The 16,472-nt window shown below is 38.0% G+C and overlaps 2 protein-coding genes and 1 pseudogene across 3 annotated transcripts; 1 reads left to right on the top strand and 2 right to left on the bottom strand.

Moving 5' to 3' along the window:
* Positions 1-95: 95 nt before the first annotated feature.
* On the bottom strand, positions 96-3,234 carry LOC141833544 (ACT domain-containing protein ACR10-like). 2 transcript variants are annotated; one of them, XM_074721021.1, is made up of 7 exons: positions 2,989-3,234; positions 2,535-2,771; positions 2,217-2,322; positions 1,665-2,001; positions 953-1,237; positions 532-677; positions 96-246 (listed from the first exon to the last, which is right to left on the bottom strand). In XM_074721021.1, exons 1-6 carry the CDS (start codon positions 3,140-3,142, stop codon positions 540-542), a joined length of 1,257 nt encoding a protein of 418 aa, XP_074577122.1. In that variant the 5' UTR covers positions 3,143-3,234; the 3' UTR covers positions 96-246; positions 532-539. The 2 variants fall into 2 exon arrangements, with proteins under 2 accessions (XP_074577122.1, XP_074577121.1); XM_074721020.1 differs by having other exon boundaries at positions 96-677.
* A 1,442-nt stretch (positions 3,235-4,676) lies between these two features.
* LOC141834230 (U6 spliceosomal RNA) lies at positions 4,677-4,787 on the top strand (annotated as a pseudogene).
* Positions 4,788-8,526: 3,739 nt separating this feature from the next.
* On the bottom strand, positions 8,527-16,114 carry LOC141833451 (protein BTR1-like). Its single transcript, XM_074720900.1, has 8 exons — positions 15,871-16,114; positions 14,633-14,871; positions 14,451-14,551; positions 13,985-14,175; positions 12,661-12,767; positions 9,440-9,589; positions 8,903-8,964; positions 8,527-8,825 (listed from the first exon to the last, which is right to left on the bottom strand). Exons 1-8 carry the CDS (start codon positions 15,950-15,952, stop codon positions 8,738-8,740), a joined length of 1,020 nt encoding a protein of 339 aa, XP_074577001.1. The 5' UTR covers positions 15,953-16,114; the 3' UTR covers positions 8,527-8,737.
* Between the last annotated feature and the right edge of the window lie 358 nt (positions 16,115-16,472).

Genomic DNA, 16,472 nt, shown 5'->3' on the forward strand with positions numbered 1-16,472 from the left:
CCTGCAATTTTGTTTTGTATTTTGGAGGGACTCCCAAGTCTGTGCCAGAGTGTTGTGTTAAAATGGCTGATCAAAAATAGCATCCCAATCTGATTTCTGTTAAAGCCATCTGAGTGCTGTGAGTGTTGCTTGTAACGTTGCCTGGACAAGCAAGCACCAATGTGCACTGAGTTGAAGCAAAAGGTGAAGTTGCAGTATCACTTAAGTAACTCCGAGTGAGTGACGAACAGCGCGGTTGGTGTATCCCTGTTCGAGTATCGAAAATAGACTCAGGATCTTGGACATTTCTCACGAGTGGAGAATAAGAAAAACTCCAAAAACAGAGCATCAACATCATGTGAACATGTCAAAACTAGTTTGATTGTTCTACTTCCATTTTAGTGTCTGCATACATACTCCCACCATCGTAGAATTAGGTCATCGGCAGGGCCGTGGAGCGAGCATCGTACAGTGATCGAGTTGTATATATGTGTGTGTGTGTGTATGTACATATGAGCTGCAGAAGAAGACTTGGAAAAGTTGAGGTAGTACATGTCAGGTTAGTGCCAACCCATCAACATTTTAGTGACTCCCTTCACAATTTTATCCCGCGATGCACAAAGCTCATGATCATCCCCGAGGTGAACTCTGTAAACTTCCCACTCCCGATCACCAACGACATGCCTACTGATCTCTGCCTGAAATACCAAAAACTGATGAGATCATGAAGTTAGGAGACTTCAGTGAAATGAATAAAAATTTGTCCCTTTACTAATAGCTCGAAGGTTTAGATGAGTGGTTAGCCAACACTTCTAACAAATTAGCTAAGGAATTGGCATAAGAACTTTGAGTCCAGCATTGGTTTTGCAAGAGTGAAAAAAAAAAAGATGACAAAGTAAAGATAATCTTGCTTTTAGGATTTAATAACTGAAATAGAAAAATGTTTCAACAATTTGGAAGTTTAAAGTCATACCAGAAAAATTCTGATCTCCAGCATTTTGAGTGCATGTGTGATATCATAGAAAACAAGTGGACGACCCTTGCCACATAGTTCGACTGGATTCGCCACTAAAAGTTCTACATCAGGCCCTCGACTAACCATAGTTACACGCAGAGGACTGGATAGTTCCATTCTCAGGCTAGAACACAAAGCATCCAGTTTGTTTTGATCAACAATCTTCTTACCATCACTTTGAACCACAAACAAATCTATATTGCAGTTTCCATTTTCAGCTGCATCGAACCGCCCGTAGGAGATCTGGTAAGAAAATTCCACAATAAGAGACTAAGAAAATGACAAAATTTCACCATCAAAATTTTTATTGTTTCTCTATGGCATACTTTATCACAAATAGAACTATATGGATCAATTTTAAGAATTGAAAAAAAAAAGATTCACCAGTATCCTAACAACAAATAAAGAGTGATTGATTGAAAAAGCAATGCATATGACAAAAGATTCTAGTATTCTGCTATTTTTGCTCCAGTTCTTTGTGACCAATCAGGCAATCACAAACCAAAATATCTTATATTTGTTGCTAAGCTTTTTATTTTTATTTTTTTAAGTTCATACAGTTAATCTATAAACAATATGACAAAAAACTATGGTATAGATAATTTCCATAACCGCAGCTTTCGTCTCCTAGAACCTACAAGAGTACTGCTATTCCTTTTAGGGTTCTTACCTGCATATTGTAATCTTTGAGAGTTCTCATGATGTCATAGAGGAGGCCCTTATGGTCATGACATTGAATTTGAACAAGTGAATGAGCCTGGCTGAGAGAGTTGTCCACTGAAACTGAGAGTGGGGAGGAACTAGGAACAGAATTATAAGATTCATCTCGGATTTCTTGAGTAAGCATATCTTCGGTCATAGAAGGAGGAAGAGAGACTGATGCTTGCAAGCATGCAGCAATTTCTTCACTTGCCACATCAATATCACAAGCGCACATAGAATCGCCTAAAACAGCTCTCAGATGAGTGCATGTTTCTTCCTGCCTATTCCTAGTGTGGAGAAGTTCCCTGAAATGATGCAAAGCTTTTCAATAGCTTAGGATGGACTATAAACTTGACGACTATGATTTCGTGCTTCAATGAACTATATATGTACAATTTGCAACTTAAATATCAGTAGCTAATGGGGCCACAACAATCAGCAACAGATCATTAGAATGCTAGAGGAAATTGGATTGTAAAACGACATGTCATTACTGCTAGATATCGAAAAGAAAAGGAACCTGGTATCTGTGATTAAGAACATGTCGAAAACTCTCCCATCTGGTGTTGTCGAAACCTTCACCCTCCAAATTGTAAGCTCCAGCTCACATAGCACCTCTGTCACATCTGCAATTTTACAAACAAACTTGGGGAAAAAAATATAGACACAAACTGGAACAATAAAACTGAAAACAAAATTTGAACTGAAAGTGCCTGAAAAAATGCTCAGAGTAACAGGAATGAGATCTAAAGAAACTTCAAAGATCTAAATAAACTAAGCAGGAACAGGAAGCTCCGACACATGAACCAGGATAAGACTAAGTAGAAGCAAAGTTTACCATGCAACAGGCCCATCCTATCATAGCAGGAGTACTTGAGCAAAAAGACTTGCGGTTTCTGCTCGGTGACGCTCTCCTGGTGTCTGATGAAGTTGTAGATCTCGATCCCCAATAGCGAGGAAGCTTGCGGACATGCTTCCACGAGTCTCTTCTTCAACAAATCCCACCTTGTCGCCTTCCTTCCTCTCTCCACAACCCAGAACAGCACGTAGCACCATCTCCCATCCGTGCTGAAATCTAAACGATTCGCGTTTCAGTTTCTTACCGGAAACCAAAGAGAACCATTTCCAACACTTATTTTTGAAAAGAATCATCGTTCATGATAAAAATCGCATTTTGACCTAGAAAGGGGAAGGATATTCCGCCTCCGAGACTACAGGATCCCCAAGCCGGTCTTTGTATGGCGGCGGAAAAGAAAAAGGGAAGGGCGAAAAGAGGAAGATAGGGATTTCACCTCCTCGCACAATGCTCAGCCCGAAGAGGAGAATCACGCGGCAGAGATCGCATCCGAGTCCGGTCTTGTCAGGGCAACTAACGGTGATCAAGCTCGGGTCTTCCGGCCTCTCCGGCGGCCGAATGATCACCACTTCGTCACTCGGAATCCCCATCCTTCACTCCGTCGCTCCGACGCCGCTCGCCTCCAGCTTCGTTTCCTGCTGGTACGCTTGTCGTAGGCTGTCTCTACTAGGGAGAGCACCGAGTAGAGCAAAGCTCCAGCAGGACAGCAGGAGCAGCAGTAGACAGCGTTGACCCTTGTGCTCGGATTCTCCAGGACCCCGGAATCTCCCGACAAAGGGGTCGAATTAGCGTTCTTTAGTTTATACTTAGGACAATTTACCAAAATCCACCCTTAGTTATTAACATTCGTGAAAACATATCTCTTTTTTCATTTTTTAGATAAAAACGTCCTTGACTTTTTACACCTTGCCCCCTAATTTTTAGCTTGATTATTTTTTATTTTATAATAGAGGCTATAAAATTATTTTACATTTATATATATTAATGTTTCTAAATATAACAAAATTAACTAACTTAACTAATATTTTAATCATCACGTGCGTCAGCTCAATGGCAAATTGATTTGTATGGTTCTGAAAAGGAATCATGCAAACCGAATCAAATTTAATTAACATGGGCAAAATTTGTACTTATCGAATATTTACTTTCGAATAAATTAAACCTTAAAAAGGAGAGAATTTACTTCTCATATTCTCGATGCAAACAAAGTCAAAACGGAGATTACAAGGAATGAATTTAGCATGTGTTCTACTATGAGACTATTAGGCTACATGAAAGGCAAAAACATACAAAATATTACAAAGCAAATGCAAATTATTTTGACGTAAATTATAGCAAATGCAATGTTAAAAATATACTTGAAGCTCTAGATTCTAATTGGAATAGTCAAAACAACAATAGTTGTGCTCTCTCACTGTCACACTAAACCCCTAACACTTTACCGGTATGTACCAAGAAGCTTCACGCATGCGTTGATTACTTTTATCTTTCTTTCTTTTTTTTCAAAGCGTGCAAGTGACGATCAAGGTTTCACTGGATTTGCACCATTAAAAAATTTGATTTGAAAAAGAAAAAGAAAAAGAAAAGATTTTGAGTCGTTTTCGTGGCCAAATTAGTTAAGAAAAGAATTGCGTGCGATACAATTATAACTCGTGTGGCTGCCGATCAGCTTGAAGTAACAAAAGGAACCAGCAAGAAAGAAAAAAAGAGAAATGTTTTTGACTGATCTCTTTGCATACGTGAAAGAATTAAAGGTTATTTTGATGGATCATTGAACGTACGTTGTTGAAGGTGTTTTGCCGTCCCTTTTATCCTAGAGAAAGTTTTAATACTACTGGTGTGCAAGTTGATAAAATTTTATAATTAAGTGACCTTTACGCAATCTAGCGTTCCTTTTCTTTTGGGTGATGAGTGTTTTGTATGGCAGAAGAAGTCATTTCTTCATCTTGATCTTGATTCAGCAGCTCTTAGGTGGCGAATGCCATCGAAGTGCCTACTTTTGAATGTGTTTAATTTGTTCATTTTGTCCGATAACAGTTTTATGTGTTACTAGTGCAGCAAGTCTATAATTTCTAGCACACTAGCAAGAGTATATTGTCTGTGGTATGAAGCATCATCATGATAGACTCTTATATGATTTATGAGACATATGATAAAATTGGAATAATATAGAGAAGATTAGCATGACTCTACGTAAGGATGACATGCATAAATCGAGAAATGATCTAAATTTTTACTCTTGGGATACCAAGATTGAGTCCATTGGTTACGACATGGACAGACTTGTTACGCAAGGATGACACGCATAAATCGAGAAATGATCGAATTTTTGCTCTTGAAACATAGTTGAGTTGATTAAGGCAACTGAAGTAGATAAAAAGCAATGTCCCTTTCCTATTGTGACCAACTGCAGCTTCTCGATTTACCTCTTCACAAATGGTCGTGGGTCAATCGTGTGAGATCGTTGAGGTAGCGGATTCCATCTTTTGCTGAAATGATTTATAGAGTTGTTCGGCGAAACCAAAACAATGCCTCTCCCATCGGGACCAATTAAACTTCTTGATTTATTTCTTTACATATGGTCGTATGATCGATCTTGTGGGATTGCTAGGATGGCGGATTTCATCTTTTTGCTGAAATGATTTATAAAGTTATTAAGCGTGAACAAATTTTTATTCCAATATACACTTCCACTAGATAATTGATGCAGATCAATACTACACGATCGCACTCTCTTTGGTAGAACTTTATTTCCTTGCATTTGAATGGCGCCTGGGTCTGTACGTCAACATGTCTCAGTAGGCATCGTCGATGTGACCGACATGACCTCTCTGATGATTTCAAATCAATGTTGGGTTAAGAAGAAGGAAAGTGGAATAGCACAAATGAAAACTTAAGTTCTCGTAGAGAAAAGCTTACTTTCAATCATCATCATCTATCTTTTTATACTGTCGATGTCCATATGAATTGTCACATCTGCTTGTGGACTGTCAAAAGCATAGGTCGTATGGAACCACATCCACCAATGGGCGTTAGGAGCATAGAGTCATATGAGTAGTGTGGTCAAACGAACCAATTGATGACGGAATGAGTCAATTCATCATATGACGGAGTATATAAGGCCGGACCAATCCACCATCTTGATGGTTAAAAAATCTTCCACTTAATCTAATTCAATGCAAGTTGCGAATTAGACGAATTAACCCACAGACTTACTAAAAAAATAAAAAATATATATAATATTAAAATTTTTATGTTTGTATTGCGAATTAGATGAGTTAAGTCCACAAGTCCATAAATATATATATATATATATATATATATACAGTTCGTCTATCCTGAGCACCGGATTCTTACGCGCCGCGTGCGCACTCCTCCGACGTTCACTCGCTTTCACCGCCCGTTCATCGCCGTCCGACCACCGCCGGCAGCCGGACCGGATCCATTGGAACCGCAACTCGACGGCGCACATTCCGGCATCGAATTTCGGCCGGATTGGGCCGGAATCCGGCCGAAATTCCGGCCGAAACATGGCAGCAGTGGCTGGCGCCGCTGTCGCCCGGAATTCGAGCGGATTCCGGCCGAATCGCGGCCGGAGACCGGCCGACCGCGGCCGGTCTCCGGCCGCGATTCGGCCGGAATCCGGCCGCGATTCGGCCGGATTTCGGCCGGAATCGGCCAACAGACACTGTTGTCCGATTCCGGCCGTGATTTGGCCGGAATCCGGCCGATTTCGGCCGGAATCGGATAACAGTGTCTGTTGGCCAATTCCGGCCGAAATCCGGCCGGATTCCGGAAAAATCGCGGCCGAAATCCGGCCACCGCCGGACCGCCGGCGAGTTGCGGTTCCAACGGGTCCGGTCCGGCGGCCAACGGTGGTCGGACGGCGATGAACGGGCGGCGAGAAGCGGCGGAGGTCCGAGGAGAAACACTGTTCAATCGCGATTTTTGGACGGCTGAGCTTTGAGCGCGCGATCGGATGAACGGTCAGGATGGGGTGCTCACGGGTGCTCAGGAGATCGGTGCTCAGGATAGCCCTTCTGTATATATATATATATATATATATATATATATATATATATATATACACGAGATTGATCTGCTAGGCGACAGCTTCGTGGACGACGGACTTAATCGATCAGTTGATTGATTAAGCCTCCTTATAATGGAGGCTTAATCGATCTGCTGATCGATTAAGCCATCTATTCTCCCAGTCGCGATTCCGGCCGAATCGCGTCGGATTTCGATTACAATCCGGTCGGAGACCGCCTGAGGAAGGGTCGCCAGCGGTCCTTCCTCGGTCGGTCTCCGACCGTGATTTGGCCGAAATGGGGCGCGATTCGGTCGGAATCGCGATTGGCAGTGGCCGCACGCGATTTCGACTAAATTGCGTCGGATTTCGGCCACAATTCGGTCGAAAACCGGCACCGGTCGATGCGTCGATGAGTGGCGCGTCGATCGGGCCTAGTCCAGCGGTCAACGGTGGCTGGACGGCGGCGCGATGGCGGCCGGAAGCGGCGGAGGTCAGAGAAGAAACACTGTGCAGTGGACGGTCGGATTTCGCATGATCGGCGTGATGGACGGTGGATCTACGGTGCCCAACAGATCAGTTCTATATATATAATTTTAAATTTGATTGTGGATTAGGTGGATTAAACCCACGAGTCCATTAAATTTTCTACTTTTATTTTAAATTCTAAAAGAATTTTTTTTTCAATCCATGGATCAACCCATTTAGACATACCTTAAAATAGATTGATAAAATATCAATTTAATCCATTTAAATTATTTGATAGAACAAACTAATTCAATTAGTCTAATCCAAATTGACAACCCTACATGTGAGACTGTATGAGGTGTGAGGCATGGCATTGACGTTGTCCATTGGGCACTGTGCAAAAGTCATCACAAATTACATCTATTGATGTTGTTAGTGACTGTTACCGACAGCTCCATGTCAAAGGTGCAACTATAAAAAATGGTTGGACCTTTAGATCGGAGGAGTTTGGCACAATAGAGATATTCTTATTGGGAATGTTCTCGTAACCTGAGCATACCATCTCGTGGACATTCTCAATAAAGGATACTCTTATAGTATAACATGTTATAAGAATGTTTCCAAAGTGAATGTATGACTAAAATCTCGTATAATCTTTTCAGGACCCCCACCAAAATTTCTTAAATTCTAAGTAAAATGCCATCTATTTTTCCTTTTATTTTTTCTTTTAACCTCTAAACAGTAGGGACGTTCATTAACATCTACGGGCACACAAAATTGGAGCTTGCTCTCTACACTCACGAGACACGAGCCATGCATGGGGCGATTTTGTGGCCTTACACATGCAAGCTAATGAGATAGGATTAATGGCCTTCGATGGCCTCACGAACAAGGTGATGAGGTAGGGGTTAGCAGCTGCACACGTAGACTAACAAATCACTTAGAAAAATAAACAATAATTAGCCACTACGGCAAGATATCAGTGATCTATTATAATAACAGGCAAACAATATGGGAAGCAACTTGGTGATCAGGACCACTAAGAAAAATTATAATAAACCCGAGTGGGTTAGTTGATCGGGACATTTAATTCAGAAAAAGATAATATAATAGAAAAAGATATTTCGGTGGTATCGGATTGTAATGAGGATTCAACTAAGGTAAAGTATCATAATATCAATTAAAATTCAGAGGAAGCATTTGAAAAAGTCCTGATCAAAGATTATATGCCTAGGTGGGTCAACCTTGAATCTATACGATGCATCTAATCACAAAGACGAAGCCTTAGATCTGCATTATGTACTAAATTAATCTTTCATCAGGCAATAAATTATCAAGATATCTCCAACAGATCTTGGATGAACAGGATTTGGGCGGCGGCTACTGTTATTTCTTAATAGAATTAAATTGGTGAAGTGTCAACGTGTCTCTTTCAGGGAGATCTGCCCTAGATTATCTTTGATTCTGTAAGATGGGTTTTCGATTCAATCAAAAGTAAGTACCCATGAACTACTCCAATAACAAAGTACAAATCAGGCAGTTGTTATAAGTACGTTGAAGATAATTAAAAATTACAGGCATAACAAAAGAATATCTAGCCTCAAAATAAGATAGATACTCTCACCAAAGCAACTGACACAGACTCTCAGGATCATGCAGCAAAATTGAAATTCCTTCGTCCTCGTGATCAACCGTCTGTGTTAGAAGAAACTTTTTGCATGATCATGGACTCAGCGATCCCGATTGCTTCAGGTGATCCAGTAATAGTTACTTTCCTGAATGTTTTGGGTCGCACAAAGTATCAGAAACAGCAATTTGTATGGTTTATTTGGAAAAGCACAAGAGCTTGTACCTATCCGACGTGCCAGAAATGAAATCACCTCTATCTGATATCTTGATCCTGGCCCCACTAACCTGAAAATCCAAGAATTTACATGTTGGAAAGGTTCCAGAACTTATGCATCCACCAAGTACAGCTAGCTGATGGTTAGCATTGCAGATACTTTTCATAATAATTGAATATTATTATGATAGCTAGGTGATACAGTAGAATAGATTAGCATTGCAGGAATCATTATATGGAAGCCCCGCCCACTTCACCAAATCCTCAGTGAAGTAGGTCTTCTGTTTTCATATAAGTTTTATTGGGGTTTGTGCATGAGACTCCACCAAAATTCAATAAACCATATATTTTAACAAGACAATGATCGTTTCTACTTCACCGAAAGCGGTAAATGGATATTAAGAGGGAGATGAAAATATCCTAAATTACTTTTAGGAAGCATAAATTGAAAGCCCAGGAACTAGGGAGGACCTACACAAATGAATGAAATTCATCAAAGAAAAAGCCATATGAAGAAAATGCCTATTGAGAAGAAAACAAAAAAACCTGACTGATCTCCATTATGTTCCTTCCTCCACGGCCAACAACAGCACCAATATGCTCATCAGCAATTCCAATTGTCACTGAATTACTCTGGGCTTCAAGAGGCCTGCCAGGTGACCGGGATGGATGTGAAACGGCAGGTGAAGCTGCACCCTGCCATATGAACGAAGCATAAATAGCTATGATATATTCAGAAGTAAATTATCAGACGATGCTTAATCTTGCAACATGGAGAAGTGATCATTAAACACTACTGCAAAAAATAAAATTTCCAGAGGTACAACATCAAACAAAGAAACACTCAGTTTTCAATAACAATACCTGTGAATTTTCAACATTTAAAATAATATTATTATTTTTAATCACATCCACTAATCCACAATTAAGAAGAAAAAAAAGAAGGCAGACCATGCTCAACCAGTGACTATGATATTATTTCTAGAAGATGCGATAGATATACATAGAAAGTAATGAGCTTAGGCACCATGCATTTCACTTCGGCTACTCCAATTAATTTCAAGCATTCGACAAACAGGACTAGTTATTCAATAACATAGCGGTTTACAAATGTATACTAAGGTATATCTTCAGGAATGCAAACTTGAACATTTTTGAAGTTGTAAATCATGGACATCGATTTTCAAAAGCAATTTTCCAAAAGACTGCCCCATAGCCCACCACAATAGAATACTGAAAAACAAGATAGTCAAGTATTCAACAGTAAACCTCAAGCTTCCAATATGATGATGACTACGCTGAGGTAGATAGTTGTATTCGTCCCAACTATTTGGGGGTCGACTATGGATTTTCTCTCTTCATTAAGCTTCATACAAAGTTGTGTCACTAGTAATATTAAATCAATTTAATCATTTTCTTCTTATTGATGTGAATTCTTGAGGAAGATCAACTTATTATTCCTAGAATAACTCTTATCTGTTGGGCGACAATGCTGCCACTAGGCACCACCGGATCACTAAGGCTAACTTTCGTCCCTGTTCAAAGAGTGAGTCTTATAGTCAAGCTCCCTTCTCTCTTTTGCCTTTGCACTCGAAAGGCCCGAGTAAACCTTGGCACGCCTTTGTTAGCTATTGAGAGGCTTAAGTCCTATAAAAATGTCTGCCTGAGAATGTCCTTAGCCAATAGCCTATCTGTTTTAATACAAGGTTAGAATTTTAACTCTTCTTACATTAGTTAAAGTTTTCTTTGATCTTACATCTTCCACTTTGTTGATTCTCATACCATCTAAAACTTAATTACTCACATTTTATCATCTATTGAAGTTATACCTAATTACTTTTGGATATAAACACTTTCTTATTTTTTCCTCTATTAATGTCATGTATCCAACTATATATTCTTTTCTATGCTAACAAAATTTTTTAACATGATGCATCCTAACAACACGACACCACATTAAAAACTCTTTGTTTCAACCATCAAATTTTTTTTTTTTGCTATTAATGATATCCACATTAATATCTCTTTGGTAAATTATATATCTAAGAGTATAAATTAAGTTTGTTTGTGCATTTGGTTTTACTTCAATTTCACATATATCCTCTATGTGTTAAAGTTTTCTCCATAATTCACGTTACTGATTTAATCCTACACTAAAAAAAGCAGCCCAATGCACGAAGCTCTTGCTAATGCAGAATCTCGAGAGAAGGATCGGATTACATTAGGTTTATTGTACGCAGCCTTACTCTGCATTGCAAAAAGTTGTTTCCGTGACTATAAGGTCACATGACAACAATTTTACCGTTATACCAAGACTCCTCTTCATTTAATCCTAGTACTAATTAGCACAATTATTATTGGCACCAACATGATGCGTCTTGAGCAAGTTCATTTAACACATTGGTAAAAAAAATAAGGACTTAGAACTGACTTTTACTTTAAACCTACATTTACAGAAAAAGGGTTCAAATTTTAAACAACTATAACACTAATGATTCAATTTGTTATAATTATTAGATATTCTTTTTTCCTCTTAAACCCACTGCAAATAGTCATGTAGAGACAATCATAAGTTTTTCCAAATGAATAAAATCCTATGCAAATGCCTTTTTTTCTCTCCATATTTCTTGTCTTGTTAAACTAATATCATCTACAGTGGATCTTCTAGATGTGAAAGTAAATTGATTCATTGAAATGCTTGTCTTATCAATTATCACTCCTCACAATTACTCTCACAAAATTTCACAGAATGACTCATTCACTTATCCCTCTATAATTAGAACAACATTACATAATGATTTTTGATGTTTATTCATGTTCATGGCCTCAATAATTTCATTAAGTAGCAGAAGATGCATTTCCAGAAGGATTAATAAAATGCAGATCTTCTGAACTTAAGGAATCAGAACAAAACACTCAAGAACTCAAATATCAAATCATCTAGCAACCTTAAGAATGCTCTTATTCTCTCCCACCTCAATGAAGTCAAATAGGCAGGGATCAAGATCGATTCTGATACCAACACTCAAAATACTAGATTATGCTCATTGGTGTATTTGTAAGGCAACCTACTGTTTCAAATCAGATTACCAGTTCAAGTTATTAAGAATATACTGTTCATTAGTCCATACTCCAAATGCATGTTTCAAAAAAAAAAAAAAACACTAACTGTAGCTACTTCAACAATAACCTAAGTTTCAACATGCTTGTGGATGGAAAGGACACTGAAACAATAGCTGATGCAGCGCCAAATTTGAACCGTTGAATCACACAAGAACTTAGACAAAATTGATTAAAGAAGTAACTATATCACTAATAGAAAAAACCCTCACAGAAAGATTGAAAAGTGGAAAATTTCATTAAGCAAAACTTTAAAACTTCAATATTACATAAATAGAACACCACATTGATACACTCAACCCTAAACAACCTAAGAAATAAATCAGGAAATACAATTATCACTATTAATTGACTCCAAATTAAAGGTAGCAAAAAAAATTAATTAATTACCAAACAACTAAAAGCAGAATTGAAATACAAATCTTATTCCTAATCTGCATCATAATTTGAAATTCAAGGAGCTTCTAAAAAACTAAAACTAAATGGTTAACAAACAATAGATGTGAGACTCAATGATAGGATAGATTAACATGCAAAACAAAATTGGTACTCTTTCAAATAAACATGACTATATGAGCAAGTATGTAAGACAATTATGTCTGGATTTTCTATCAGAAAGAACTATATACATGAAGAGTATATCTAACCTTGTTATTTGAATACTTTCCTCCAGACCCATTTGGTCTGTAGGTCACAGGACTGTATGCTACAGAAGGAATCATATATCCAACAGGAACACCAGGAAAGTTAATACCTAAAAGTAGAAATGATGAAGGAAAGAAGGTAAATTAACAAGTAACATTTTACAGACAGTTGGGAACTCAGATTATTTCCCAAGACAAAAGTTGTAAGAATGATGTCGATTCATTCACGATAATGATAGAAACTGCTATAGTTCAAGTCATATAGTTGGGCATAAAAGCACAATAAGATTGTGATGTAAAGAAGGATCCAGAAAGACCAGAGAAAAAAGTCACTAAAAGGAAAAGATCATTACACATTAATAGATCACTTCAAGAAGATTGTCAACAAAGTGGGAGGTGGAGATCTGAGTTGGAAGTGAATCTGAGTGTTTCCCAACCAATCAAGATGTAGATTAATGATGATTTGGAATTGTCACTATCAATGCCAGGTCATCAATTTAACAGTAAGATGAAAAGCTACCAGATGGTAGATTTAATATAAATATTTCAACATTGTGAAGTATGTGATAGATTTATTAATTAACCTCTACATATGGATCGATTTTACATTATTCATTAATATTGACGGTTATATTCCATATATGACTGCAATATATTGTTTTCCATGAAGAAATATGAATTGGATATGTCATTAAGTATACCTCAATATATGTATATTAGTCATTTAATGCCAATATTTTAATATTTTCATGGATATGCTTTTTGAACATTGTTTCTCTCATCTTTATTCAATTTATTATTATTATTATTGCAAAATTTATTTACTATGACTCATCCTCCAATTTTGCTTAAGTTTTGGTTCTTGCACTTTCATTTAGTATTGAGAAAAACATGTCATTTTTATATTTTTGGAAATTGAATAATTTATTATTCCACTCAATTATTTCTCACAATTTTATAAAGATATTAGTAGAGGCATGCAAGATGTAGGAAAAAAGAAGGCGATCTACTATTAATTCTTGAAGGTTCAGCTAACCAATCTAATTTACTTCATTTTATAGATCTGATTCTTTTATTAATTGTAAAATTTCTGGACAAATATTTTTATTTGTATATTGTACATGTATGCCTATTCAATTGTACGTAATACAATATACACCTAAAAGATCTTAAGCACAATAAAGAAGAAATAGTAGGTATAGGCACTTCTCATGGCAAATCTAGAGCCTAACAATGGGCAAATAAGGCATCTTACAGGATCCATAAATCAAGAAATGATACTGGAAAAGGATAGATCAAATTTAGTGATGAAACACAATAGATACACCTGAATATTGGTAAGGTGAGTTCAATGTCTGTGGATAGTGAGCATCTTCTATTAATCTTGACAATATCAAAAAGATTGCACGCATTTGATCTTCAAAAGATCCTGTCAAAGTAACTAGCCTATCATTTAGGCCAGCATTATTATCCTGAGGAGATATCTTGATACCAGCCCTTGATTCTTCTATAAATGACCTGAAAAAGTAATGTAGTTCCTCAACTTAAATTTACTCAGAATAAGATTATATGAGGATAGGTCCACATGATAAAACAGTCTGCACAAACAAAAAGGAAAATAAAAAAGTCCTATTTGTTCGATTATGCTTTGTCAAGTTAGAGCATTTGGTGCAATATCCAACAACCACAACAAATTGCAAAGATTGCTTAAGAGTTAAAAAAAATCTTCCTAATTTCTAAATAACAGAATGTACAACTCAACTATCAAAGAATATGCCTGAATAAAAGTATACTTTATAGTTGAACCTCCTTTTCCAATTAGAGCACCACATGAGCTATTAGGAACAATAAGCCTGATTTTTGATCTACCTTCAGCATCATTGCCATCTTCTAACTGTATGCCAGGTGAAAAAACACAGGTAGTAAATAGCCATTTTTAACAACTAGAAATATCATATACTATACAGGTGTAGACCTCGCTAAGCAATTTTTCCTGGATCAATTCCATAGCCTTTATTACATCTCCAAGTGCCCCAGAAATCAATAGTATTCTATCTGATGTTCCTGGAAAAACTTCATGATTACGTGATAGCTGAATACGAGCACCCGATTGTGACTGAAATTCAGATATCGTAGATCCACCCTTGCCAATGATACAACCAGCTGCTGTGTTAGATACAAGAATTCTTATGTGGGTTTGCTTCTCCTCATCCCCTAAAGAATTAACATCCCAAAATCAGGTTTATTGATCTAAACAAGAAAGAGATCAAGTATATACAATTGTAGTGTAGTATGATAACACAGGCAAAAAAATGCTTCAACATAATACACAGACATACTTGAAATTATACAAGAGAACTTTAAAAGGTACACAAATTGCACAAGGAAGAGGCATGTAGACTATCTGATGGAGAAGAACAGAAGGAGCTTGAAAAAAGGGGTAAGACAAGAGGTAAACAGTAGAGATGTATATCACAAATTATAGCATTGACAACATACACCATTTCGTTTTACTTCAAGTCATCATATAGCTTAGTCACAGAGACAACACAACCTGATCACTCAACTACTGTGCTAGACAAAAATAACTATTAAATGTTCTCCAAACTATATTAGTATACTCATACTCTGTAAATAACATGACACACTATAAGGAAAAATAAAAGGAACAACCTTTCAGAAAAATTCCATAGACTAGTGAAATAAAGACAAGCTTGAACAAATCAAATAATCATTTGAAGGGATAAAATCAACTGAACCTCTCCAGTGCTAATTCACAAATGAGAATGAAACTGAAGCAAGACAAAAGTCAACCTGCATAAAAAAATGGACCTTAAAATCAATATACTGCCCATTCAACCCTGCTTTCCTTTTTTCCAATCTTGCCTATCATGAAACTGAAAAAATTTTCCCAGGACCTCGGCAAACGGGCAACCAACAACTGCTAGGTTTTTTTTAAAGCATAAATAAATTTAGCCAAATCGGTATCCAAAAAAAAAACACTAAAACTCTAAATGGCCACAAGAACAACGCAAACACACTCACTAGCTCTAACCTCAATCGACTTCCAGACAACCACCCCCAAAATCCCGCACCAGCGGCTTCCATATTGCTCATCAGTACTATTGCAGATTAAAACAACCCAACAATTTCAACTCGAAAGACATGTGCCGGTCTTTCGCAAACAGAGAGCGCGAAGCGACGAGATGTTACCTGCGGTTGGAGATCCGGGGGGATGCGAACGGCGGGGGGCAGTATCGGGGGATGAATCGCGGTGCTGCTTGGGGGACTCCATTACGAGCGGTGGCAGAGGCGGAGGCGGAGTCGGAGGCGGCGGAGGGTGGGAATGAAGAAGCTTCTTCCTCGTCTACCGCTCTCTCAGACCATCCGCCAGAAGAATCAAAAGAGAGAGAGAAGGAGGGTCTCGCTAACTCGCCGCAGCTTCCTCTTTCTTTCTCGCCCGCCGCACCGAATGGTTCCGCGTTCTTCAGCTCCCCCTGTATAACACTAGCAATTACGACCCAGCGAACAGTTTAGGGATAGTGATGGGCCCAACTGTCTCGGCCCAAAATATTATCGGCCCATATGTAGCAACAATATCTAAATGCCCTTAATAACATACCAATTTGTGGGTGCTGCTTCTCTTACTATACTTGTCTGTGTAAAGGCATACACAGGATTGTCGATATGAACAATGATTTTTAATGGTTGTTCTAACTTTGAAAAAAAACACAAAATTAAAAAAAAATGAAAAAATTCCGACCTGCCGGATTCGAACCAGCGACCTAAGGATTACCTGTTACAAACTACAGTCC

This window comes from Curcuma longa, chromosome 8 (assembly GCF_044706935.1).
Source record: "Curcuma longa cultivar G26 ecotype Majalengka, Jawa Barat chromosome 8, ITB_CL_G26_1.1, whole genome shotgun sequence".
NCBI lineage: Eukaryota > Viridiplantae > Streptophyta > Magnoliopsida > Zingiberales > Zingiberaceae > Curcuma > Curcuma longa.

Coding starts and splice junctions, on each gene's coding strand:
- LOC141833451 (XM_074720900.1), bottom strand. CDS start 15,952: ATGGAGTCCCCCAAGCAGCACCGCGATTCATCCCCCGATACTGCCCCC. Junction 12,768..13,984: donor CTCACCTTACCAATATTCAG/GTGTATCTATTG, acceptor TTCTACTTTTAG/GTATTAACTTTCCTGGTGTT. Junction 8,826..8,902: donor ATTTCTGGCACGTCGGATAG/GTACAAGCTCTT, acceptor CAAAACATTCAG/GAAAGTAACTATTACTGGAT.
- LOC141833544 (XM_074721021.1), bottom strand. CDS start 3,142: ATGGGGATTCCGAGTGACGAAGTGGTGATCATTCGGCCGCCGGAGAGG. Junction 2,002..2,216: donor TTCTTAATCACAGATACCAG/GTTCCTTTTCTT, acceptor GCATCATTTCAG/GGAACTTCTCCACACTAGGA. Junction 1,238..1,664: donor TCAAAGATTACAATATGCAG/GTAAGAACCCTA, acceptor TTTTCTTACCAG/ATCTCCTACGGGCGGTTCGA.